At 58.3% G+C, this 24382-nt stretch overlaps 3 protein-coding genes across 5 annotated transcripts; 1 reads left to right on the forward strand and 2 right to left on the reverse strand.

Annotated features, from left to right (window-relative positions):
- Positions 1–1885: 1885 nt before the first annotated feature.
- SPNS1 (SPNS lysolipid transporter 1, lysophospholipid) lies at positions 1886–14354 on the reverse strand. Of its 3 annotated transcripts, XM_062604005.1 has the most exons (13): positions 14234–14354; positions 13383–13632; positions 13079–13144; positions 12596–12732; positions 11448–11602; positions 10402–10468; positions 9556–9698; positions 8127–8282; positions 6498–6687; positions 6046–6111; positions 5538–5636; positions 4447–4624; positions 1886–2358 (listed from the first exon to the last, which is right to left on the reverse strand). In XM_062604005.1, exons 2-13 carry the CDS (start codon positions 13621–13623, stop codon positions 2258–2260), a joined length of 1599 nt encoding a protein of 532 aa, XP_062459989.1. In that variant the 5' UTR covers positions 13624–13632; positions 14234–14354; the 3' UTR covers positions 1886–2257. The 3 variants fall into 3 exon arrangements, with proteins under 3 accessions (XP_062459989.1, XP_062459990.1, XP_062459991.1); XM_062604006.1 differs by lacking the exon at positions 8127–8282; XM_062604007.1 differs by lacking the exons at positions 10402–10468; positions 11448–11602.
- A 1126-nt stretch (positions 14355–15480) lies between these two features.
- Positions 15481–20169, forward strand: LOC134156170 (myosin regulatory light chain 11). The gene is made up of 7 exons (XM_062604004.1): positions 15481–15539; positions 16520–16609; positions 16838–16913; positions 18075–18179; positions 18808–18886; positions 19586–19634; positions 20026–20169. Exons 1-7 carry the CDS (start codon positions 15537–15539, stop codon positions 20128–20130), a joined length of 507 nt encoding a protein of 168 aa, XP_062459988.1. The 5' UTR covers positions 15481–15536; the 3' UTR covers positions 20131–20169.
- A 1699-nt stretch (positions 20170–21868) lies between these two features.
- On the reverse strand, positions 21869–24265 carry LOC134156173 (transforming growth factor beta-1-induced transcript 1 protein-like). Its single transcript, XM_062604008.1, has 3 exons — positions 24140–24265; positions 23101–23249; positions 21869–22118 (listed from the first exon to the last, which is right to left on the reverse strand). Exons 1-3 carry the CDS (start codon positions 24216–24218, stop codon positions 21903–21905), a joined length of 444 nt encoding a protein of 147 aa, XP_062459992.1. The 5' UTR covers positions 24219–24265; the 3' UTR covers positions 21869–21902.
- Positions 24266–24382: the final 117 nt, after the last annotated feature.

A 24382-nucleotide genomic window follows, 5' to 3' on the forward strand; every position in this document is an offset into this window, starting at 1 on the left:
GAGATACAGGGAGATATGGGTATATATGGGGTGATATAGGGAGATATGGGGAGATGTGGGGAGATATGGGGAGATATGGGGAGATATGGGGAGATATAGAGATATATAGGGATACAGAGGGATATATAGGGATATATAGGGATATATAGGGATATATAGGGATATATGGGGATACATAGGGATATATAGGGATATATGGGGATACATAGGGATATATAGGGATATATAGGGATATATGGGGATACATAGGGATATATAGGGATATATGGGGATACATAGGGATATATAGGGATATATAGGGATACAGAGGGATATATAGGAATATATAGGGATATATAGGGATATATAGGGATATATGGGGATACATAGGGATATATAGGGATATATAGGGATACAGAGGGATATATAGGAATATATAGGGATATATAGGGATATATGGGGATACATAGGGATATATAGGGATATATGGGGATACACAGGGACACATGGGGATATAGGGTATGGGGTATGGGGTGTCTCACCGAGCTTCTCCCAGTTCACTGTGGGGGGGGGAACAAACGGGGGTGTCACTTGACCCATAGATCCCCCCCATTGCCCCATGGAGCCCCATAGACCCTCATAGATTGCCATTGCCCCATGGATCCCCATTGCCCCATAGCCCCCCCATTGCCCCATAGACCCCCATAGATCCCCATTGCCCTATAGCCCCTTATTGCCCCATAGATCCCCATTGCCCCATAGAGCCCCATAGCACCCCATTGCCCCATAGAGCCCCATTGCCCCATTGACAGCCATTGCCCCATACCCCCCCATTACCCCATAGAGCCCCATAGCCCCCATAGCCCCATTGACACCCATTGCCTCATACCCCCCCATAGCCCCCCATTACCCCATAGAGCCCCATAGCCCCATTGACACCCATTGTCTCATACCCCCCCATAGCCCCCCATTACCCCATAGAGCCCCATAGCCCCATTGACACCCATTGCCTCATGCCCCCATAGCCCCCCCCCCATTACCCCATTGCCCCCATAGCCCCCCATAGCCCCCCATTACCCCATTGCCCCCATTGCCCCCCATTGCCCCATTGCCCCCCATAGCCCCCCATTACCCCATAGAGCCCCATAGCCCCATAGCTCTCACCTGAGTCCTCTCTGCCGTGGGTCCGGTCGCAGCCGTGGCTCCGCTGTGGGGCCAGCAGCAGCAGCAGCAGCAGCAGCAGCGGGAGGGGGGTGGCGCTGGGGGGCGCCATGGCCGCGGCTCTGCCCCACAAGTGGCCCCTGCCCCACAGGCTCCGGCTCTGACCCCGGCTCCGGCCCCACGGCGCTGTGGGGCGGGGCGGGAGCGGCAGGACGGGTTCTCCCACGCGCTGTGGGGCGGGATGTGGGGCAGGAGGGGGGGTGCGGGGGAGGAGGGTGTGGGGCGGAGGTGGGGCTGGTGATGGGGCAGGTTATGGGGCAGGCAATGAGTCAGGTTATGGGGCAGATATGGGCTAGGTTATGGGGCTGGTTATGGGGCAGGCAATGAGTCAGGTTATGGGGCAGATATGGGCTAGGTTATGGGGCTGGTTATGGGGCAGGCAATGAGTCAGGTTATGGGGCAGATATGGGGTAGGTTATGGGGCTGGTTATGGGGCAGGCAATGAGTCAGGTTATGGGGCAGATATGGGGTAGGTTATGGGGCTGGTTATGGGGCAGGCAATGAGTCAGGTTATGGGGCAGATATGGGGTAGGTTATGGGGCACATATGGGGGGTGGTGGGGCAGGCAATGGGGTGCGGGGAGATGTGGGGCAGGGGGCCACAGAGGAGCCAAAGTCAGCACTTGGGGTGTCCAAACAGGTTTATTGGGGGCTGCGGTGCTTGTGCCCCATAGATGTGGGTCTGGGCCCCATAGATGTGGGTCAGGATCCTTCGCTGTGAGTCAGTGACCCCCTTATGTGGGTCAGAGGCCCAGAGATGTGGGTCTGGGCCCCACAGATGTGGGTCAGGATCCTCCATGGTGGGTCCAGGACCCCCATTCTGAGTGCGGGACCTGCAGATGTGGGTCTGGGCCCTATAGATTCGGGTCAGGATCCTCCCCTGGGGGTCAATGACCCCTTTAGGTGGGTCAGAACCCCATAGATGTGGGTCGGGATCCTCCATTGGGGGGCAACGAATGACCCCCTTATGTGGCTCTGGGCCCCATAGATGGGCGTCTGTGCCCCATAGATGTGGGTCTGTGCCCCACTGATGTAGGTCTGGGCCCCATAGATGGGGGTCAGGACAGCACATGGGCCACGGGCACCTTGGTGGGGCGCCCCCCCCGTGGCACCACGAGGTCATCGGGGTCCTCGAGTTCCTCGTCGTCGGGGTCCAGACCTATGGGGGGGGACAAAGGGGTCACTGTGGGGCCCTATGGGTCTCTGTGGGGTCGCTATGGGTCTCTATGGAGTCTCTATGGGGTCTTCCTGAGTCCCCATGGGGTCTCTATGGGTCCCTATGAGGTCTCTGTGGGTCCCTATGCGTCTCTATGGGTTCTCTATGGGGTCCCTATGGGGTCTCTATGGGTCCCTATGGGGTCTCTATGGATCCCTATGGGTCTCTATGGCTCTCTATGGGGTCCCTATGGGGTCTCTCTATGGGGTCCCTATGGGGTCTCTATGGGTCCCTATGGGTCTCTATGGGGTCCCTATGGGTCTCTATGGGGTCTTTATGGGGTCTCTATGGGTCCCTATGGGGTCTCTATGGGGTCTCTATGGGTCCCTATGGGGTCTCTATGGGTTCCTATGGGTCTCTATGGGTCCCTATGGGGTCTCCATGGGGTCCCTATGGGGTCTCTATGGGTCTCTATGGGTCTCTATGGGTCCCTATGGGGTCTCTATGGGTCCCTATGGGGTCTCTATGGGGTCTCTATGGGTCTCTATGGGTCTCTATGGGTCTCTATGGGTCCCTACGGGGTCTCTATGGGTCCCTATGGGTCCCTATGGGTCTCTATGGGTCTCTATGGTTCCCTATGGGTCCCTATGGGGTCTCTATGGGTCTCTATGGGTCTCTATGGGTCTCTATGGGTCTCTATGTGTCTCTATGGGTCTCTATGGGTCTCTATGGGTCTCTATGGGTCTCTATGTGTCTCTATGGGTCTCTATGGGTCTCTATGTGTCTCTATGGGTCTCTATGGGTCGCTATGGGGTCTCTATGGGTCCCAATGGGTCTCTATGGGTCGCTATGGGTCTCTATGGGTCTCTATGGGTCTCTATGGGTCCCAATGGGTCTCTATGTGTCTCTATGGGTCTCTGTGGGGTCGCTATGGAGTCTCTATGGGGTCTTTCTGAGTCCCCATGGGTCTCTATGGGTCCCTATGGGGTCTCTGTGGGTCCCTATGGGGTCTCTATGGGTCCCTATGGGGTCTCTATGAGTCCCTATGTGTCTCTATGGGTTCTCTATGGGGTCCCTATGGGGTCTTTATGGGTCCCTATGGGGTCTCTATGGCGTCTTTATGGGGTCTCTCTGGGGTCTCTATGAGGTCTCCATGGTTCCCTATGGGGTCCCTATGGATCCCTATATGTCCCTATGGGTCTCTATGGGTCTCTATGGGTCCCTATGGGGTCTCTATGGGTCCCTATGGGGTCTCCATGGGGTCCCTATGGGGTCTCTATGAGGTCCCGATTGGGGTCTCTATGGGGTCTTCATGGGGTCCCTATGGGGTCTCTATGGGTCCCTATGGGTCTCTATGGTTCCCTATGGGGTCTCTATGGGTCTCTATGGTCCCTATGTGTCCCTATGGGTCCCTATGGGGTCTCTATGGGTGCCTATGGGTCCCTATGGGGTCTCTATGGTTTCCTATGGGTCTCTATGGGTCTCTATGGGTCTCTATGGGGTCTCTATGGGGTCTCTATGGGTCTCTATGTGTCCCTATGGGGTCTCTATGGGTCTCTATGTGTCCCTATGGGGTCTCTATGGGTCCCTATGGGTCCCTATGGGATCCCTATGGAGTCTCTATGGATCTCTATGGGTCCCTATGTGTCCCTATGGGGTCTCTATGGGTCTCTATGGGGTCTCTATGGGGTCTCTATGGGTCCCTATGGGTCCCTATGGGTCTCTATGGGTCCCTATGGGTCCCTATGGGTCTCTATGGGGTCTCTATGGGTCCCTATGGGTCTCTATGGGTCCCTATGGGTCTCTATGGGGTCTCTATGGGTCCCTATGGGGTCTCTATGGGTCTCTATGGGTCCCTATGGGGTCTCTATGGGTCTCTATGGGTCTCTATGGGTCCCTATGGGTCCCTATGGGGTCTCTATGGGTCTCTATGGGGTCTCTATGGGTCTCTATGGGTCTCTATGGGTCTCTATGGGGTCTCTATGGGGTCTCTATGGGTCTCTATGGGGTCTCTATGGGTCTCTATGGGTCTCTATGGGGTCTCTATGGGTCCCTATGGGGTCTCTATGGGTCCCTACGGGTCCCGCTCACCCCGCGCCAGGAGCCGCGCGCGCCGGCGGTCACGTGGGAAGGCGGAGGCGGTGCCCAGGAAGGCCCCGCCCCCGAGCGCGGCCACGAAGGGGCAGAGCAGGAGCGCGAGCCCCAGCGCGCGCGCGGCCGCCAGGGAGGAAGGGGCGGGGCCGGCGGAGGAGCGCAGCCAATCACTGAGCTGCGGGCGTGGGAACAGAAGGGGCGGGGTCAGCGCCCGGGCCCATTCATGCCGTTTGAGGCCCATTGAGGCCCCTTGACTCCCATTGATGCCCATTGACCCCATTGATTCCCATTGATTCCCATTGACTCCCATTGATTCCCATTGACTCCCATTGATTCCCATTGACTCCCATTGATCCCCATTGATCCCCATTGATTCCCATTGATTCCCATTGATTCCCATTGACTCCCATTGACTCCCAATGATTCCCATTGATCCCCATAGACTCCCATTGACCCCATTCCCATTGACTCCCACTGATCCCCATTGACTTCCATTGATCCCCACTGCCTCCCATTGATCCCCATAGACTCCCATTGATCCCCATTGACTCCCATTGATCCCTATTGACTCTCATAGCCGACCCATAGCCCCTCCCCAGACATCCACTGACACCCATACACCCACATATACACCCCATAGACACCCATATACACCCCACAAAGCCCCATAGACCCTTCCATAGACCCCCCATAGCCCACCCACAGACCCCCATAGGCACACCATAGACCCCCACAGATGCCCATAACCACCACATAGACCACCACAGCCTCCCATAGACCCCCATAGCTCCCCATAGCCCCCCATAGCCCCTCCCCAGACCCCCCATAGACCCCCATAGCCCCCCCAGACCCCCATAGCCCCTCCACAGACCCCCATATGCCCCCTAGACCCCCCCCTAGACCCCCCATAGCCCCCCATAGCCCCTCCACAGACCCCCCATAGACCCCCATAGCCCCCCCCAGACCCCCATAGCCCCTCCACAGACCCCCATATCCCCTCTAGACCCCCCATAGCCCCCCCATAGCCCCTCCATAGCCCCCCATAGACCCCCATATCCCCCCATAGCCCCCCACAGCCCCTGTCTGACCGCCCCCACGAGCACGGGGCTCCCGGCGTCCCCCAGCAGGTGGGAGGTGATGATCTGCAGCGCCTCGGCCGTGGAGCGACGTGTGGGCACCACCACGTGCTGGGGGGGGAGGTCACGTGATCACACACGGACACCCCCCCCCCCATAACCATACACATGGACCCATCCGTGGGGGAGATGGGGGAATAGGGGGGTCTATAGGGGTCTATGGGGGGTCTATGGGGGGCTATGAGGGGTCTTTATGGGGGGCCTATGGGGGTCTATGGGGGGCTGTGGGGGGTCTAAGGGGGTCTATGGGGGATCTATGGAGGTCTATGGGGGATCTATGTGGGGCTATGGGGGTCTATGGGGGGCTATGGGGCTCTATGGAGGTCTATGGGGGGCTACGGGGGAGTCTATGGGCATCTATGACGGCCTATGGGGGTCTATGGGGGGTCTATGGAGGGGTCTATGGAGGGATATGGGGTGTCTATGGGGGGTTTGTGGGGGGCTATGGGGCAGGACCCACCATAAGGATCTCAGCCACGATGGCCCAGTTGAGGCTGAGCAGCGACTCCCCCAGGAAGATGAAGATCTGTGGGGAGAGACCCATAGAGACCCTATAGAAACCCACAGACACCCCATAGAGACCCCACAGAGACCCCATAGAGACCCCACAGAGACCCCACAGAGACCCCATAAAAACCCATAGAGGCCCCATAGAGATCCACAGACACCCCACAGAGACAGCATAAAGACCCACAGATATGCCATAGCCACCCCATAGCCCCCCACAGAGCCCTATAGCCCCCCACAAATAATCATAGACCCACACAGACTCCCACAGCCACCCCATAGACCCCCATAGACACCCCTTTGCAATCCCATAGACCCACATAGCCCCCATAGACCCCCATAAACACCCCATAGACTCTCATAGTCCCCCCACAGCCCCCCCATTGACACCCCATAGGCACTCACATAGGCCGCCGTGGGGCTGGGCCGGGCGGCCATGATGGCGAGCAGCAGGCAGGGGGCAGCCCCCAGCAGCCCCATAGCGCAGAGCAGGGGCTCAGCCCGGGGGCAATGGGGGCTCCAGCGCCGGGAAAGCTCCGCCCCCAGCCCCACCCCCAGCACCCCCGAGGCCACCGTCAGAGCCCCGAAGAGCATGCTGGGAAGTGGGGAGATGGGGGTCAATGGGGGCTATGGGGGTAATGGAGGCAATGGGGTAATGGGGGGCAATGGGGGCAATGGGGGGCAATGGGGGTCAATGGGGGTAATGGGGGCAATGGGGTAATGGGGGGCAATGGGGGTAATGGGGTGAGAGGGGAAATGGGTAATGGGGGGCAATGGGGGTAAGGGGGTGATGGGTATCAATGGGATCAATGGGGTCAATGAGTATGAATGGGTATGAATGGGTTATCAATGGGTATGAATGATTACCAACGGGTTATCAATGGGGAGCAATGGGATCAATGGGTGTCAGTGGTTATCAATGGGATCAATGGGTGTCAATGGGGATGAATGGGTGTCAGTGGGGATGAATGGGTGTCAATGGGATCAATGGTTATCAATGGGATCAATGGGTGTCAATGGGGATGAATGGGATGAATGGGTGTCAATGGGATGAATGGGATGAATGGGATGAATGGGATCAATGGGTGTCAATGGGTGTCAATGGGATCAATGGGGATGAATGGGATGAATGGGAGTCAATGGGGATGAATGGGATCAATGGGTGTCAATGGGGATGAATGGGATCAATGGGTGTCAATGGGATGAATGGGTGTCAATGGGATGAATGGGTGTCAATGGGGATCAATGGGATCAATGGGGATGAATGGGTGTCAATGGGGATGAATGGGATCAATGGGTGTCAATGGGATGAATGGGTGTCAATGGGATGAATGGGAGTCAATGGGGATGAATGGGATCAATGGGATCAATGGGTATCAATGGGTGTCAATGGGTGTCAATGGGATGAATGGGAGTCAATGGGGATGAATGGGATGAATGGGTGTCAGTGGGATCAATGGGTGTCAATGGGGATCAATGGGATCAATGGGGATGAATGGGATCAATGGGAGTCAATGGGGATGAATGGGATCAATGGGGATGAATGGGATCAATGGGGATGAATGGGATCAATGGGTGTCAATGGGATCAATGGGTGTCAATGGGGATCAATGGGATCAATGGGGATGAATGGGATCAATGGGATCAATGGGTGTCAATGGGGATGAATGGGATGAATGGGATCAATGGGGATGAATGGGATGAATGGGGATGAATGGGATCAATGGGGATGAATGGGATGAATGGGGATCAATGGGTGTCAATGGGATCAATGGGAGTCAATGGGGATGAATGGGTGTCAATGGGGATGAATGGGATGAATGGGAGTCAATGGGGATGAATGGGATCAATGGGGATGAATGGGATCAATGGGTGTCAATGGGGATGAATGGGATGAATGGGGATGAATGGGGATGAATGGGATCAATGGGATGAATGGGTGTCAATGGGGATGAATGGGATCAATGGGATCAATGGGGATGAATGGGATCAATGGGATGAATGGGTGTCAATGGGGATGAATGGGGCTCCCACCTCTCGCTGCTCTCGCAGCGGTGCCCCCGGGGGCAGGGCTCCCCCCTTCCCGTCGCCTCGCGGCACCGCACCAGGAACGCGGGGGCCCAGAGCGCCAGCGCCCCCGTCACGAAGGCCACGGCCGTGAAACCCAGCGTGGAGAGCACCAGCGAGCGGCTGGGGGGACACGGCACCCTATGGCACCCTATGGTATCCCTATGGCACCCTGTGGCACCCTGTGGCACCCTGTGGCACCCTATGGCACCCTATGGTATCCCTATGGCACCCTGTGGCACCCTGTGGCACCCTGTGGCACCCTGTGGCACCCTATGGGATCCCTATGGGATCCCTATGGCACCCTGTGGTATCCCTATGGCACCCTATGGGATCCCTATGGCACCCTGTGGCACCCTGTGGCACCCTATGGGATCCCTATGGCACCCTATGGGACACTAAGGGATCCCTATGGCACCCTATGGCACCCTGTGGCACCCTATGGGATCCCTATGGGACCCTGTGGCACCCTATGGGATCCCTGTGGCACCCTGTGGCACCCTATGGGATCCCTGTGGCACCCTGTGGCACCCTATGGGATCCCTATGGCACCCTGTGGCACCCTGTGGGAACCTATGGGACCCTATGGCACCCTATGGGATACCTATGGCACCCTATGGCACCCTGTGGGAACCTATGGCACCCTGTGGCACCCTATGGCACCCTATGGCACCCTATGTTATCCCTATGGCACCCTATGGTATCCCTATGGCACCCTATGGGATCCCTATGGCACCCTATGGCACCCTATGGGACCCTATGGCACCCTGTGGCACCCTATGGGACCCTATGGGACACTATGGCACCCTATGGGACCCTATGGCACCCTGTGGCACCCTATGGGACCCTATGGGACACTATGGCACCCTAGAGCATCCTATGGGACCCCTATGGCACCCTATGGGATCCTATGGCACCCTATGGTATCCCTATGGCACCCTATGGGACCCTATGGGATCCTATGGCACCCTATGGGACCCCTATGGCACCCTATGGGATCCTATGGCACCCTGTGGGACCCTATGGCACCCCATGGGACCCTATGGCACCCTATGGGATCCTATGTTACTCCTATGGCACCCGAGAGCATCCTACGGGACCCCTATGGCACCCAAAGGTACCCCAATGGCATCCTACAGCACCCGATCCTACCAATAGCACCCTATGGCACCATAAGGTACCATGGGGTACCCACAGACCCCCCACAGGCACCCACAGACACACATAAGACACCCATTGCCCCCCATGGCCCCATTGCCCCCCATGGCCCCACTGACTCCCATCACCCCCATTGCCCCCCATGTCCCCACTGCCCCCCATGTCCCCCGTGACTCCCATCACCCCCATTGCCCCCCCTGCCCCCCATGCAGTCCCTATGGCCCCCCCATGCAGTCACTTGGTGAGCAGGTCCCGGAGGTCGCTGCCCCACGCGCTGTGGGTCAGGGGGGTGCCGGGGGGGGTCTCGGTGCCCCCCCGGGGGGGGTCGGTCACCAGGGTCACCAACAGCGCCAGCGCCACCAACCCCAGCACGGGGGTCACCTGCAGGGGGCAATGGGGGGCAATGGGGGTCAATGGGTATGAATGGGGTCAATGGGGATCAATGGGGGTCAATGGGGGGCAATGGGTATGAATGGGGTCAATGGGGATCAATGGGGGTCAATGGGGGGCAATGGGTATGAATGGGGTCAATGGGGGTCAATGGGGGGGATCAATGGGGGTCAATGGGGATCAATGGGTACAAATGGGATCAATGGGGATCAATGGGGTCAATGGGGATCAATGGGGGTCAATGGGGGTCAATGGGGATCAATGGGGTTCAATGGGGGTCAATGGGGTCCAATGGGATCAATGGGTATCAATGGGTATGAATGGGGTCAATGGGGATCAATGGGTATCAATGGGTATGAATGGGGTCAATGGGGGTCAATGGGATCAATGGGTATCAATGGGTATGAATGGGGTCAATGGGGGTCAATGGGTATGAATGGGGTCAATGGGATCAATGGGGGTCAATGGGGATCAATGGGTACAAATGGGATCAATGGGTATCAATGGGTATCAATGGGTATCAATGGGTATGAATGGGGATCAATGGGTATCAATGGAATCAATGGGAGTCAATGGGTATGAATGGGATCAATGGGGATCAATGAGGGTCAATGGGGTCAATGGGGATCAATAGGTATGAATGGGGTCAATGGGATCCATGGGGGTCACATGGGGTCACGGGGGGGTTTCTCACCCGCAGGGCCCAGCGCCAATCAGTTGCCACCTCCTTGACCTTTGCCCCCGTGATGTAACCCAGGCCACTGGGGGGGGGGGGGATGTGGGGTCATGCACCCCACAGCCCCCCATAGCCCCCTTTAGAACCCCCTAGACCCACCTGGACTCCCCCTAGGCCTGCCATACAACCCCCATAGACCCCCCATAGCCCCCAAAAGATGCCCCATAGACACCCACAGACCCCCATAGCCCACCATACCCCCCGTCTAGACCCCCATAGACTCCCCATAGCCCCAAATAGACACCCCATAGACCCCCCATAGCATCCCCTAGGCCCCCCATAGCCCCCCCACAGACCCCCATAGCTCCCCCATTATCCCCCCATATCCCCCCACAGACCCCCCATAACCCCCCCATAGACCCACATATCCCCCCACAGACCCCCATAGCTCCCCCATATCCCCACATAGACCCCCCATAGCCCCCCACAGACCCCCCCATAGACCCCCATTATCCCCCCATATCCCCCCCAGACCCCCCAGAGACCCCATAACCCCCCCATAGACCCCCATATCCCCCCACAGACCCCCATAGCTCCCCCATATCCCCACATAGACCCCTCATAACCCTCCATAGACGCCCCCATAGACCCACATTATCCCCCCATATCCCCCCACAGACCCCCATAGACCCCTCATAGCCCCCCATAACCCCCCCATAGACCCACATATCCCACCCCAGACCCCTCATAGCCCCCATAACCCCCCCATAGACCCCCATATCCCCCGACAGACCCCCATAGCTCCCCCATATCCCCACATAGACCCCTCATAACCCTCCATAGACCCTCCCATAGACCCCCATTATCCCCCCATGTCCCCCCACAGACCCCTCATAGCCCCCCATAACCCCCCATAGACCCACATATCCCACCCCAGACCCCTCACAGCCCCCATAACCCCCCCACAGACCCCCATAGCTCCCCCATATTCCCCCATAGACCCCTCATAACCCTCCATAGACCCCCCCACACCCCCCCATAGCCCCCCCATAGCCCCCCATTACCTGCCCAGGGGCACAGCCAGGTAGAACCCCCCCAGGGCACGGCTGCGGGGGGGCCCGGGGGGGCTCAGGTCGGCCACGAGGGTCGGGGCCACCGTGGAGAAGGCGGCTTCACCAGCACCCACCAGCGCCCGCGCCAGCAACAGCGCCCAGAACCCCTGCGCCAAGGGGGCTATGGGGCTGGGGGGGCTATGGGGGGCTATGGGGGGCTATGGGGCTGGGGGGGCTATGGGGTGCTATGGGGGGATATGGGGGGGCTATGGGGGGCTATGGGGGGCTATGGGGGGTTATGGGGGCTATGGGGGGCTATGGGGCTATGGGGGGCTATGGGGCTATGGGGGGCTATGGGGCTATGGGGGGCTATGGGGGGCTATGGGGGTCTAGGAGGTATGGGGGGCTATGGGGGTGTCTATGGGGGGGCTATGGGGGGCTATGGGGGTGTCTATGGGGGGGGCTATGGGGCTCTATGGGGGGCTATGGGGGGATATGGGGATCTATGGGGTAATAGGGGGTAATGGGGGTCTATGGGGGGGCTATGGGGGGATATGGGGGGGCTATGGGGCTGGGGGGCTATGGGGGTGTCTATGGGGGGGCTATGGGGGGGCTATGTGGGGATATGGGGGTCAATGGGGGCCATGGGGGGGCGATGGGGTTCTATGTGGGGGCTATGGGGATCTATGGGGGGTCTATGGGGGTCCATAGTGGCCTATGGGGGTCTATGGGGGGCTAGGGTGGGCTATGGGGGGGTTATGGGGGGGGTCTATGGGGGGCTATGGGGCCTATGTGATCACTGGGTTCAGTGGGTGTGAATGGGGCTCAATGGGGATCAATGGGGCTCAATGGGGATCAATGGGGTCTATGTGGGCTCTATGGAGTAGGGGGAATAAAGGGGTTGCCCCACAAGCACCCCATTACCCACCCTGACCATCCCCCATACCCCCCCATAGACACCCTCAGCCCCCCACAGACCCCCATAGCCACCCATAGACCCCCACAGCTCCCTCATAGCGCCCCATAGTCCCCCCATAGCCCCCCCAAAAGACCCCCATAGAGCCCCATAGACCCCCATAACCCCCCCATAGAGCCCCATAGACCCCCATAACCCCCCCATAAAGCCCCATAGCGCCCCATAGCGCCCCATAGCCCCTCACCTGGGGGGGCACGAAGCTCCCGGCCATGGTCGCAGCCGCCCATAGGGCAAGGCCGAGGCTCAGGAGCCGCTTCCGGCTCTTGCGATCCCCCCAATAGCCACAGAGGGGCGCCAGCACCATGTAACTGCCAATGAACACTGTGGGGCAGCCCCATAAGTGTGGGGCAGGCCCCTATGTGGGGGGCAGACCCATAAGTGGGGGGCAGGCCGCTATGTGGGGGGCAGATCCCTATGTGTGGGGCAGTCCCATTGCAGCGGCTCAGCCCCTTATGTATAGGGCAGCCCCATAGCTGTGGCTCAGCCCCCTATGTATGGGGCAGCCCCATAGCTGTGGCTCAGCCCCCTATGTATGGGGCACCCTCATAGCTGTGACTCAGTCCCCTAGGCATAGGGCAGCCCCATAGCTGTGACTCAGAACCTTATGTATGGGACAGCCGCATGGCTATGGGGCAGCCCCACACGTGTGGGGCAGGGGGGGTCGCACCTGTCTGCAGGAGCCCGGAGCTGCTGTCGCCGATGCTGAAGAAATCCTCAACGTCGGGGAGGACGCCTGGGGCGGGGGGAGAATGTGGGGCTGCCCCATAGCACCCATAGGGATGCATAGGGACCCATAGCACCCATAGGGACCCATAGCACCCATAGGGACCCATAGCACCCATAGGAACTCGTAAGGACCCATAACACCTATAACATCCATAGGGACCCATAGCACCCATAGGGACCCAGAGCGACCCACAGCCACCCTATGTCACCCCATAGCGCCCCATAGAGCCCCCCCCCTAAGGTACCGGCCACAGTGAAGCGGTCCATGTAGTTGAGCAGGTTGATGTAGCAGAGGATGGCGATGCTCAGGCGGGCGCCGGGGGGCGCTGTGGGGCAGGGGCCATCGCTATGGGGCGCTATGGGGCAGGAGCCGTCGCTATGGGGCGCTATGGGGCAGGGGCCGTCGCTATGGGGTGCGGTGGGGCACGACGGGCTCCCCCCATCGCCGGTGTCGTCGGCGCGAAGCAGCTCCGGCCCCGACGCCATGGGGCAGGCCTGGGGAGGGGGGAAACAATGCGGGGGGGTTATGGGGCTGCCCCATAGAGAGCGGCGCCAGAGACATACACAGACCCCTATAGAACACTACAGACCCCCACAGACCCCTATAGACCCCACAGACACCCACAGACACCCCATGGACCGCCATAGACCCCCCATAGGCCCCCATAGACCCCCCACAGAGCCCCACAGACCCCCATAAACGCCCCCGTAGACCCCTATAGACACCCCATAGCCCCCCACAGATCCCCATAGACCCCTATAGAGCCCCATAAACACCCCTTAGACCCCCATAGCCCTCCCATAGAGCCCCATAGACTCCACAGACCCCTATAGAGCCCCATAGACAAAACATAGACCCCCATAGCCCCCCTATAGTGCCCCACAGACTCTCCAGACCCCCCATAGACCCCTACAGAGCCCCATAGACCCCTATAGAACCCCATAGACTCCCCATAGACAACCCATAGACCCCCATAGAGCCCCACAGACCCCCCACAGACCCCCCCATAGAACCCTATATAGCCCCATAGAGCCCTATAGCGCCCCATAGCCCCCCGATCACGTGATCTCCCCTTTCCCACCCCCCCCCGGTTACCCGCCCGCGAGTCGCTGCCGCCGCGGCGTCACGTGATCTCGCTCACGTGACCGCACCCCCCCCTTTCCTCATTGCCCCTCCCCTTCCGGCCCTGGGAAGGAGCCAATCCGGAAGCGCCTTGGGAAGGGGAACGCGGGGTTTCGTCGTGACGTCGCCGGTGACGTCAGCTCGTGTCGTTCCCCCCCCGCCACGTCGTGACGTCACATCCAGGGATGCCCCCCCCCCCCCGAGGGGGCGTTGTGACGTCATCGCGTCATCGTCTCCTTCTTGTGCCCCCCCCCCGGGTTGCTCGCACGCCATTGGCTGAGCTTGGCCCCGCCCCTTGGCGCTGATTGGCTGGGGGGGGGGTGCTGGGAGTGGCGCCAAGAGACACAATGGGATCAATGGGATCCATTGGGATCAATGGGATCTGTACTGGGATCAATGGGATCCGTACTGGAAGCCATTGGGAGCACTGGGATCAATGGGATCCATTGGGATCAATGGGATCCGTACTGGGATCAATAGGATCCATACTGGGATCAATGGGATCCATACTGAGAGCCATTGGGATCAATGGGGTCTGTACTGGGAGCACTGGGGTCAATGGGATCCATACTGGGATCAATGGGATCTGTACTGGGAGCACTGGGGTCAATGGGATCCATACTGGGAGCACTGGGATCAATGGGATCTGTACTGGGAGCAATGGGATCCGTACTAGGAGCATGGGGATCAATGAGATCCATACTGGGATCAATGGGATCCATACTGGGAGCACTGGGATCCGTACTGTGGTCAATGGGATCCGTACTGGGACCAATGGGATCAATGGGATCCATACTGGGAGCACTGGGATCAATGGGATCTGCACTGGGAGCCATTGGGATCAATGGGATCCGTACTGGGATCAATGGGATCCATACTGGGAACACTGGGATCAATGGGATCCGTACTGGGATCAATGGGATCCATACTGGGAACACTGGGATCAATGGGATCCGTACTGGGAGCCATTGGGATCAATGGGATCCGTACTGGGATCAATGGGATCGCCCCCCCCTCCCCTCCCCCTCCTTCCCCTCCCCCCGCAGCAGCTGCAGGGTGGGGGAGGGGCAGCAGGTGCGGGGTCCCCCCCTCCCCCTCCCCCTCCCCCTCCCGTTTCTATTCCCGGTTATTCCCGAGAAAGGGCACGAGGAGCCTCAAGGCGGGGGGAGGGGCGAGGAAAGGGGCGGGGCCGGACCCCTCCCCCCCAAGGGGGGCAATAAAACCCCCCGCGATTGGACGGAGCCCACAGCGACCCCCCCCCGGCTGCGAGGAGACAATGGTGAGAGCCTGACCCCCATAGAGCCCTATAGAAACCCCATAGACACCCCATAGAGCCCTATAGAGCCCCATAGAGATACACACCCATAGAGCCCTATAGAGCCCTATAGAAACCCCATAGACACCCCATAGACCCCTATAGAGCCCTATAGACACCCCATAGACCCCTATAGAGCCCTATAGATACCCCATAGACCCCTATAGAGCCCTATAGATACCCCATAGAGCCCTATAGAGCCCTCTAGAACCCCCATAGACCCCTATAGATACCCCATAGACCCCTATAGATACCCAATAGAGACCCATAGCGCCAAGTAGAGCCCCATAGGGCCCCTATGAAGCCCCCTTGGACCCTCCCAACCCCCCAACAGACACAGAGCCCCCATAGACACCCATAGCTCCCCTTTATTACCCCATAGACCCCCCATAGACCCCCATGGACACAACATAGAGCCCCATAAACATGCCACAGAGCCCCATAGACCCCCTATAAACCCCCCCTATTAAGACCCATAGACCCCCATGGACACCCCATAGACCCCCACAGAGCCCCATAGAGCCTCATGGACACCCCATAGACCCCCATAGACACCCCCTAGACCCCCATAGAGCCCCATGGACACCCCATAGACCCCCATAGACACCCCCAGACCCCCATAGAGCCCCATAGAGCCCCATAGAGACCCCCATAGAGCCCCATAGACCCCCATGGACACCCCATAGACCCCTATAGTCCCCCCATAGACCCCCATGGACACCCCATAGACCCCCCACAGAGCCCCATGGACACCCCACAGACCCCCATAGACCCCTATAGCACCCCCATAGACCCCCATGGACACCCCATAGACCCCCACAGAGCCCCATAGAGCCCCATGGACACCCCATAGACCCCCACAGAGCCCTATAGAGCCCCATGGACACCCCATAGACCCCCACAGAGCCCTATAGAGCCCCATAAGGACCCCCAGCGCCCCACAGGCCCCCAAGAAGGCGAAGCGCCGCGCGGCCGAGGGCAGCTCCAACGTCTTCTCCATGTTCGACCAGACCCAGATCCAGGAGTTCAAGGAGGTGGGGACCCCCATTGGCCACGCCCCCTTCCCCCTTAAGCCCCGCCCCCTTCCCCTTAAGCTCCGCCCCCCTCCCCATTCATCCCTATGGATAACCCTGCCTCTCATTCACCCCCGCCCTCTCCTTCCCCTTCCCATTCACCTCGATGGGGGCCCCTTGTGGCCACGCCCCCCCCCCCGCGGTCTGATTGGTCCCCGCGCTCCCCTTGGCTCCGCCCCCTTTTCCCAGGCCTTCACGGTCATTGACCAGAACAGGGATGGGATCATTGACAAGGACGACCTGAGGGAGACCTTTGCCGCCATGGGTAGGGGCGGGGCTACAGGGGGCGGGGCCTAACGGAAGGGGAGGGGCTTGAAGGGGAGGGGCTGCAATGGGGAAGGGAAGGGGCTTAATGGGAAGGGGAGAGGCTTCAATGGACGCCTATGGGAAAGGGGAGGGGCTTGGAGATGGGCGGGGCTTAGAGGTAAGGGGGCGTGGCTTCATCTGAATGATGGGTATAGGGAAGGGGGTGGTCTATGGGGCAGGGGACGTGGTCTATGGGGCAGGGGATGTGGTCTATGGGGCAGGTGACATGGTCTATGGGGTATGGGCTTTGTCTATGGGGCAGGGATGTGGTCTATGGGGCTGGGGGCGTGGTCTATGGGGCAGGGGACGTGGTCTATGGGGTATGGGCTTTATCTATGGGGCAGGGATGTGGTCTATGGGGTATGGGCTTTGTCTATGGGGCAGGGGACATGGTCTATGGGACAGGTGACATGGTCTATGGGGCATGGGCTTTGTCTGTGGGGCAGGGATGTGGTCTGTGGGGCAGGGGACGTGGTCTATGGGGCAGGGGATGTGGTCTATGGGACAGGTGACATGGTCTATGGGGTATGGGCTTTGTCTATGGGGCAGGGGACGTGGTCTATGGGGCAGGGGATGTGGTCTATGGGGCAGGTGACATGGTCTATGGGGTATGGGCTTTGTCTATGGGGCAGGGATGTGGTCTATGGGGCAGGGGATGTGGTCTATGGGGCAGGGGACCTGGTCTATGGGGTATGGGCTTTGTCTATGGGGCAGGGATGTGGTCTATGGGGCAGGGGACGTGGTCTATGGGGTATGGGCTTTGTCTATGTGGCAGGGGATGTGGTCTATGGGGCAGGGGATGTGGTCTATGGGGCAGGGGACATGGTCTATGGGGTATGGGCTTTGTCTATGGGTCCGGGATGTGGTCTATGGGGCTGGGGGCGTGGTCTATGGGGCAGAGGGGCGTGGTCTATGGGACAGGGGACATGGTCTATGGGGTATGGGCTTTGTCTATGGAGCAGGGATGTGGTCTATGGGGCAGGGGACGTGGTCTATGGGGCAGGGGACATGGTCTATGAGGTATGGGCTTTGTCTATGGGGCAGGGATGTGGTCTATGGGGCTGGGGGCGTGGTCTATGGGGCAGAGGGGCGTGTCCTGCTGAGGCCCCGCCCCCTCCAGGCCGTATGAACGTGAAGAACGAGGAGCTGGACGCGATGATCAAGGAGGCTTCGGGCCCCATCAACTTCACCGTGTTCCTGACCATGTTCGGGGAGAAGCTCAAGGGTGAGCCCCATAGCGACCCATAGACACCATAGGGACCCACTGAGACCATACAGACCCATAGGGAACCATAGAGACCCACAGACACCATAGGGACCCACTGAGACCATACAGACCCATAGGGAACCATAGAGACCCATAGACACCATAGGGACCCACTGAGACCATACAGACCCATAGGGAACCATAGAGACCCATAGACACCATAGGGACCCACTGAGACCATACAGACCCATAGGGAACCATAGAGACCCATAGACACATAGGGACCCACCATACAGACCCATAGGGAACCATAGAGACCATAGACACATAGGGACCCATTACAGACCCATAGGGAACCATAGAGACCCATAGACACCATAGGGACCCACTGAGACCATACAGACCCATAGGGAACCATAGAGACCCACAGACACCATAGGGACCCACTGAGACCATACAGACCCATAGGGAACCATAGAGACCCATAGACACCATAGGGACCCACTGAGACCATACAGACCCATAGGGAACCATAGAGACCCATAGACACCATAGGGACCCATTGAGACCATACAGACCCATAGGGAACCATAGAGACCCATAGCGACCATAGGGACCCATTGACCCACTGGCGCCGTCCAATCAGGTGCGGACCCCGAGGACGTCATCATGGGGGCGTTCAAGGTGCTGGATCCCGATGGGAAGGGAACCATCAAGAAGAGCTTGTGAGATATGGGGGGGATGTGGGGTGTATGGGGTATGGGATATGGGGTATGGGGTATATGGGGTATGGGGTATATGGGGTATGGGATATGGGGTATGGGATGTATGGGGTATATGGGGTATGGGATATGGGGTATATGGGATATATGGGGTATATGGGGTATGGGATATATGGGGTATATGGGGTATGGGGTATATGGGGTATGGGGTGTATGGGGTATGGGGTATACGTGATGTATGGGATATATGGGGATATATGGGGTATGGGATATATGGGATATGGGGTATATGGGGTATGCGGTATGAGATATGGGATGTATGGGGTATGGGATATGGGGTATATGGGGTATGGGATATGGGGTATATGGGGTGTGGGATATGAGGTATATGGGGTATGGGATATGGGGTATATGGGGTATATGGGGTATGGGATATGGGGTATATGGGGTATGGGATATGGGGTATATGGGGTATGGGATATGGGGTATATGGGGTATGGGGTATATGGGATATATGGGGTATATGGGGTATATGGGGTGTGGGATATGGGGTATGGGATATGGGGTATATGGGATATGGGGTATATGGGGTATGGGATATGGGGTGTGGGATATGGGGTATGGGGTATATGGGGTATTATGGGATATGGGGGTTCAGGGGGCGTGGCCATCTCTAAGCCCCGCCCCTTTGCCCCCCCCCAGCCTGGAGGAGCTCCTGACCACCCAGTGTGACCGGTTCACCCCTGAGGAGGTGAGGCCCATATCGGGGGGTCTATAATGGTCTGTAGGGGGCCCTATAGGGGGTCTATAATGGTCTATAAGGGGGTCTATGGGGGGGTCTATAATGCTTTATAGGGGGGTCTATGGGGCGTTTATAATGGTCTATGGGGGGGTCTATGGGGGTGGTCTATAGGAGGTCTATAGGGGGGTCTGTAACTGTCTATAGGGGGTCTACAATGCTCTATGGGGGGGTGTATGGCGGGGGTCTGTAATGGTCTATAGGGGGTCTATGGGGAGTCTCTTATGGTGTATGGGAGGCGTATAGGGGATTCTATAGGAGGGTCTATAATGGCCTATGGGGGGGGTCTATAACGGCCTATAAGGGCCCCTATGGGGTGTCTCTAATGGCCTATGGGGCTCAGATCAGGAACATGTGGGCCGCCTTCCCCCCCGACGTGGCCGGCAACGTGGACTACAAGAACATCTGCTACATCATCACCCATGGGGAGGACAAGGAGGGCGAGTGAGGGGGGGCACGCACCGGGACCCCCCATTGCCTGCAATGGAACCCCCCAATAAACCCCATTGCCTGCAATGGAACCCCCCAATAAACCCCATTGCCTGCAATGGAACCTCCCCTTAAACCCCATTGGCTTCATTGGAACATCCCATTAAACCCCATTGGCCCCAATGGAACCTCCCATTAAACCCCATTGGCTTCAATGGAACATCCCATTAAACCCCATTGGATTCAATGGAACCTCCCATTAAACCCCATTGGCCCCAATGGAACATCCCATTAAACCCCATTGCCTTCAATGGAACATCCCATCACCCCCATTTGCTTCAATGGAACATCCCATCACCCCCATTGCCTTCACTGGAACATCCCATCACCCCCATTGCCTTTAATGGAACATCCCATCACCCCCATTGCCTTCAATGGAACACCCCATCACCCCCCCCATTGGCTCAATGGAATCTCCCATCACCCCCATTGCCTTCAATGGAACATCCCATCACCCCCATTGCCTTCAATGGAACACCCCATCACCCCCCCCATTGGCTCAATGGACGCTCCCACGCTCCCCATTGGCTCATTGGACGCTCCCACGCTCCCCATTGGCTCAATGGGACCTCCCACCCTCCCTCATTGGAACATACCAAGCCCGGGAGGAAGGGGGGGATCCCTTCAAACCCAAAGGCCCCCCATTGGGTCCCATGGGCCCCCCCTTTGTTCCATTGGAGCCCCCCCAAGGTTGGGGTCCCCGTTGCTTGATGGGAATAAATTGACCCTTTTGGACTCTTGGGGTCCCCCCATTGATGAAAGGGGGAGATGGGGGGGGGGGCATCAAGGGATGGGGAGGAAATGGCCCAAAATGGGGGGAAATGACCCAAAATGAATAGATTTAAACCCAAAATGAATAGATTTAGACCCAAAATGGGGGGAAATGACCCAAAATGAATAGATTTAGACCCAAAATGGGAGGAAATGACCCAAAATGAATAGATTTAGACCCAAAATGGGAGGAAATGACCCAAAACGAATAGATTTAGACCCAAAATGGGGAAAATTTGACCCAAAATAGGAGGACTTGACCCAAAATGGGGAGAATTGGACCCAAAACGGGACCTTACGGTGGTTGTAATGGGTCCATTGGCCATCTATGGGTCCATTGGCCATGTATGGGTCCACTGGCCATCTATGGGTCCATTGGCCATCTATGGGTCCATTGGCCATCTATGGGTCCGTTGGCCATCTATGGGTCCGTTGGCCATCTATGGGTCCATTGGCTATCTATGGGTCCATTGGGCATCTATGGGTCCGTTGGCCATCTATGGGTCCACTGGCCATCTATGGGTCTGTTGGCCATCTATGGGTCCATTGGCCATCTATGGGTCCACTGGCCATCTATGGGTCCGTTGGCCATCTATGGGTCCACTGGCCATCTATGGGTCCACTGGCCATCTATGGGTCCGTTGGCCATCTATGGGTCCACTGGCCATCTATGGGTCCACTGGCCATCTATGGGTCCGTTGGCCATCTATGGGTCCGTTGGCCATCTATGGGTCCACTGGCCATCTATGGGTCCGTTGGCCATCTATGGGTCCATTGGCCATGTATGGGGCAGGCCATTGGGCACCTATGGGTCCATTGGGCATGTATGGGGCAGGCCATTGGGCACCTATGGGTCCATTGGCCATGTATGGGGCAGGCCATTGGGCACCTATGGGTCCATTGGCCATGCATGGGGCAGGCCATTGGGCACCTATGGGGCAGGGCAGGCCATGGGGCCCCTCACTGGAGCAGGTGCTGGGCGCAGAGCGGGCAGTAGAGCTTCCCGTCGCGCTGCTGTGGGGCCGCCCCATCCAGGGGCTGGAGGCAGAAGGAGCAGCTCTGGGGCTGGGAATGGGGCTGGGAATGGCGCTGGGAATGGGGCTGGGAATGGCGCTGGCACACGGGGCGCCCGTTGGCCTCGAAGAAGGTGCCTCCGGTGATGGGAGAGGAGCATTCCTGAGGGTGGGATAACGGGATTAAGGGTATGGATATGGGGTACATGGGGTATGGGGTACATGGGGTATGGGATATAGGGGGTATGGGATATATGAGGTATATGGGGTATGGGATATGGGATGTGAGATATGGGGTATGGGATATATGGGATATGGGATGTGGGATATGGGATATGGGATATATGGGGTATATGGGATAGATGGGATATGGGGTATATGGGGCATATGGAATATATGGGATATATGGGGTATGGGGTACATGGGTTATATGGAATATATGGGATATATGGGGTATATGGGGTATATGGGCTATATGGGGTATATGGGATATATGGGGTATATGGGATATGGGATTTGGGATATGGGATATATGGGATGGATGGGATATATGGGATATATGGGGTATATGGGGTATATGGTGTATAGAATATAGGGGGTATGGGATATGGGATATATGTGGTATAGCATATAGGGGATATGGGGTATATGGGGTATAGAATATAGGGGGTATGGGATATGGGATATATGGGGTATGGGATATAGGATATGGGTTAGATGGATGTGGGATATGGGCTATGGGGTACATGGGAGACATGGGATAAATGGGATATGGGATATATGAGATATATGGGCTCTCTGGGGCTCTCTGGGCTCTCTGGGGCTCTATGGGGTTCAATGGGCTCTATGGGTTTCTATGGGGTTCTATGGGCTCTATGGGGCTCTATGGAGCTCTATGGGGCTCTATGGGGCTCTATGGGGCTCTATGGGGCTCTATGGAGCTCTATGGAGCTCTATGGGGCTCTATGGGCACTCTGGGGCTCTCTGGGGCTCTCTGGGGCTCTATGGGCTCTATGGAGTTCTATGGGGCTCTATGGGGCTCTCTGGGGCTCTCTGGGGCTCTATGGGGCTCTATGGGGCTCTATGGGGTTCTATGGGGCTCTCTGGGGCTCTCTGGGGCTCCCTGGGGCTCCCTGGGTCCTCACCGCGCACACGAAGCACTGGGGGTGCCAGAGCCCCTGCAGGGCCGCGATGAACCCGGCCAGGATGGGGCGGGCGCAGCCCCGGCAGCGGCTCCCGAAGAGGAGCCCAAAGTCCTGGGGGCAGTAGGGGAGGAGGTCCCGGGCCAGGAACCCTGCAACGGGAACGGGGCTTCGGTGGGGGGGGTTAGTGGGGGGGTGGGGGGGGTGGGGGTAAGGGGGGATGTGGGGGTGTGGGGGGTGTGGGGGATATGGGGGTGTGGGGGGTAATGGGGGGTATGGGGGTGTGGGGGATATGGGGCTGTGAGGGATGTGGGGAGTGTGGGGGGTATGGGGGGTGTAGGGGTATGGGGGGTGTGGGGGGGGTGTGTGGGGTAATGGGGGTATGGGGGGTGTGGGGGGTATGGGGGGTGTATGGGGGTGTGGGGGGTATAGGGAGTATGGGGGGTGTGTGGGGGGTGTGTGGGGTAATGGGGGGTATGGGGGAGGTATGGGGGGTGTGGGGGGTATGGGGGGGGAAGGGAGGTAATGGGGTTATTGGGGGTGTGGGGGGTGTGGGGGGTATGGAGTTATGGGGGGTGTGGGGGTATGGGGGGTGTGGGGGTATGGGGGGTGTGGGGCGTGTGGGGGATGTGGGGGATATGGGGGTATGTGGGGTGTGTGGGGTATATGAGGTATATGGGGTATGTGGGGTATAGAGGGGATGGGGGTAGGGAGTATAGGGGATGTGTGGGGTACACGGCGTATGTGGGGTATAGGGCAGGTATGGGCTCTATAGGATGTATGGGGTATATGGGATGTATGGGGTCTATGGGGTATATGGGATGTATGGGGTCTATGGGGTATATGGGATGTATGGGGTCTATGGGGTATATGGGATGTATGGGGTCTATGGGGTATATGGGATGTATGGGGTCTATGGGGTATATGGGATGTATGGGGTCTATGGGGTATATGGGATGTATGGGGTCTATGGGGTATATGGGATGTATGGGGTCTATGGGGTACGGGATATGGGGTCTATGGGGTGCATGGGGGCTCTGACCCTGCTCCCCCAGCACCGCCCCACAATGGGTGCAGCAGAAGTGCTCCGGGTGCCAGGTCTTGTCCAGCGCCGTCACCATTTGCTGCAGGGGAGGGGGGGCTCCATCCCATAATAGCACAGAAAGACCCCCCCCATCGCCCCCATTGAGCCTCATTGCTCCCCATTGCCCCCCATCACACCCCTATTGCCCCCCATTGCCCCCATCCCCCCCATTGCCCCCATTGAGCCTCATTGCTCCCCATT

This window comes from Pezoporus occidentalis, unplaced genomic scaffold, assembly GCF_034315485.1.
Source record: "Pezoporus occidentalis ecotype Australia unplaced genomic scaffold, CSIRO_AGI_Poc_V1 ctg829, whole genome shotgun sequence".
Lineage (NCBI taxonomy): Eukaryota > Metazoa > Chordata > Aves > Psittaciformes > Psittacidae > Pezoporus > Pezoporus occidentalis.

Coding starts and splice junctions, on each gene's coding strand:
- SPNS1 (XM_062604005.1), bottom strand. CDS start 13,623: ATGGCGTCGGGGCCGGAGCTGCTTCGCGCCGACGACACCGGCGATGGG. Junction 6,112..6,497: donor CCAGCCCCACGGCGGCCTAT/GTGAGTGCCTAT, acceptor CTCTCCCCACAG/ATCTTCATCTTCCTGGGGGA. Junction 4,625..5,537: donor GCCCCGTGCTCGTGGGGGCG/GTCAGACAGGGG, acceptor CCACGCCCGCAG/CTCAGTGATTGGCTGCGCTC.
- LOC134156170 (XM_062604004.1), top strand. Junction 16,610..16,837: donor AGATCCAGGAGTTCAAGGAG/GTGGGGACCCCC, acceptor CCCTTTTCCCAG/GCCTTCACGGTCATTGACCA. Junction 18,887..19,585: donor GGAACCATCAAGAAGAGCTT/GTGAGATATGGG, acceptor GCCCCCCCCCAG/CCTGGAGGAGCTCCTGACCA.
- LOC134156173 (XM_062604008.1), bottom strand. CDS start 24,218: ATGGTGACGGCGCTGGACAAGACCTGGCACCCGGAGCACTTCTGCTGC. Junction 23,250..24,139: donor GGCGGTGCTGGGGGAGCAGG/GTCAGAGCCCCC, acceptor TTCCCGTTGCAG/GGTTCCTGGCCCGGGACCTC. Junction 22,119..23,100: donor CCCAGTGCTTCGTGTGCGCG/GTGAGGACCCAG, acceptor TCCCACCCTCAG/GAATGCTCCTCTCCCATCAC.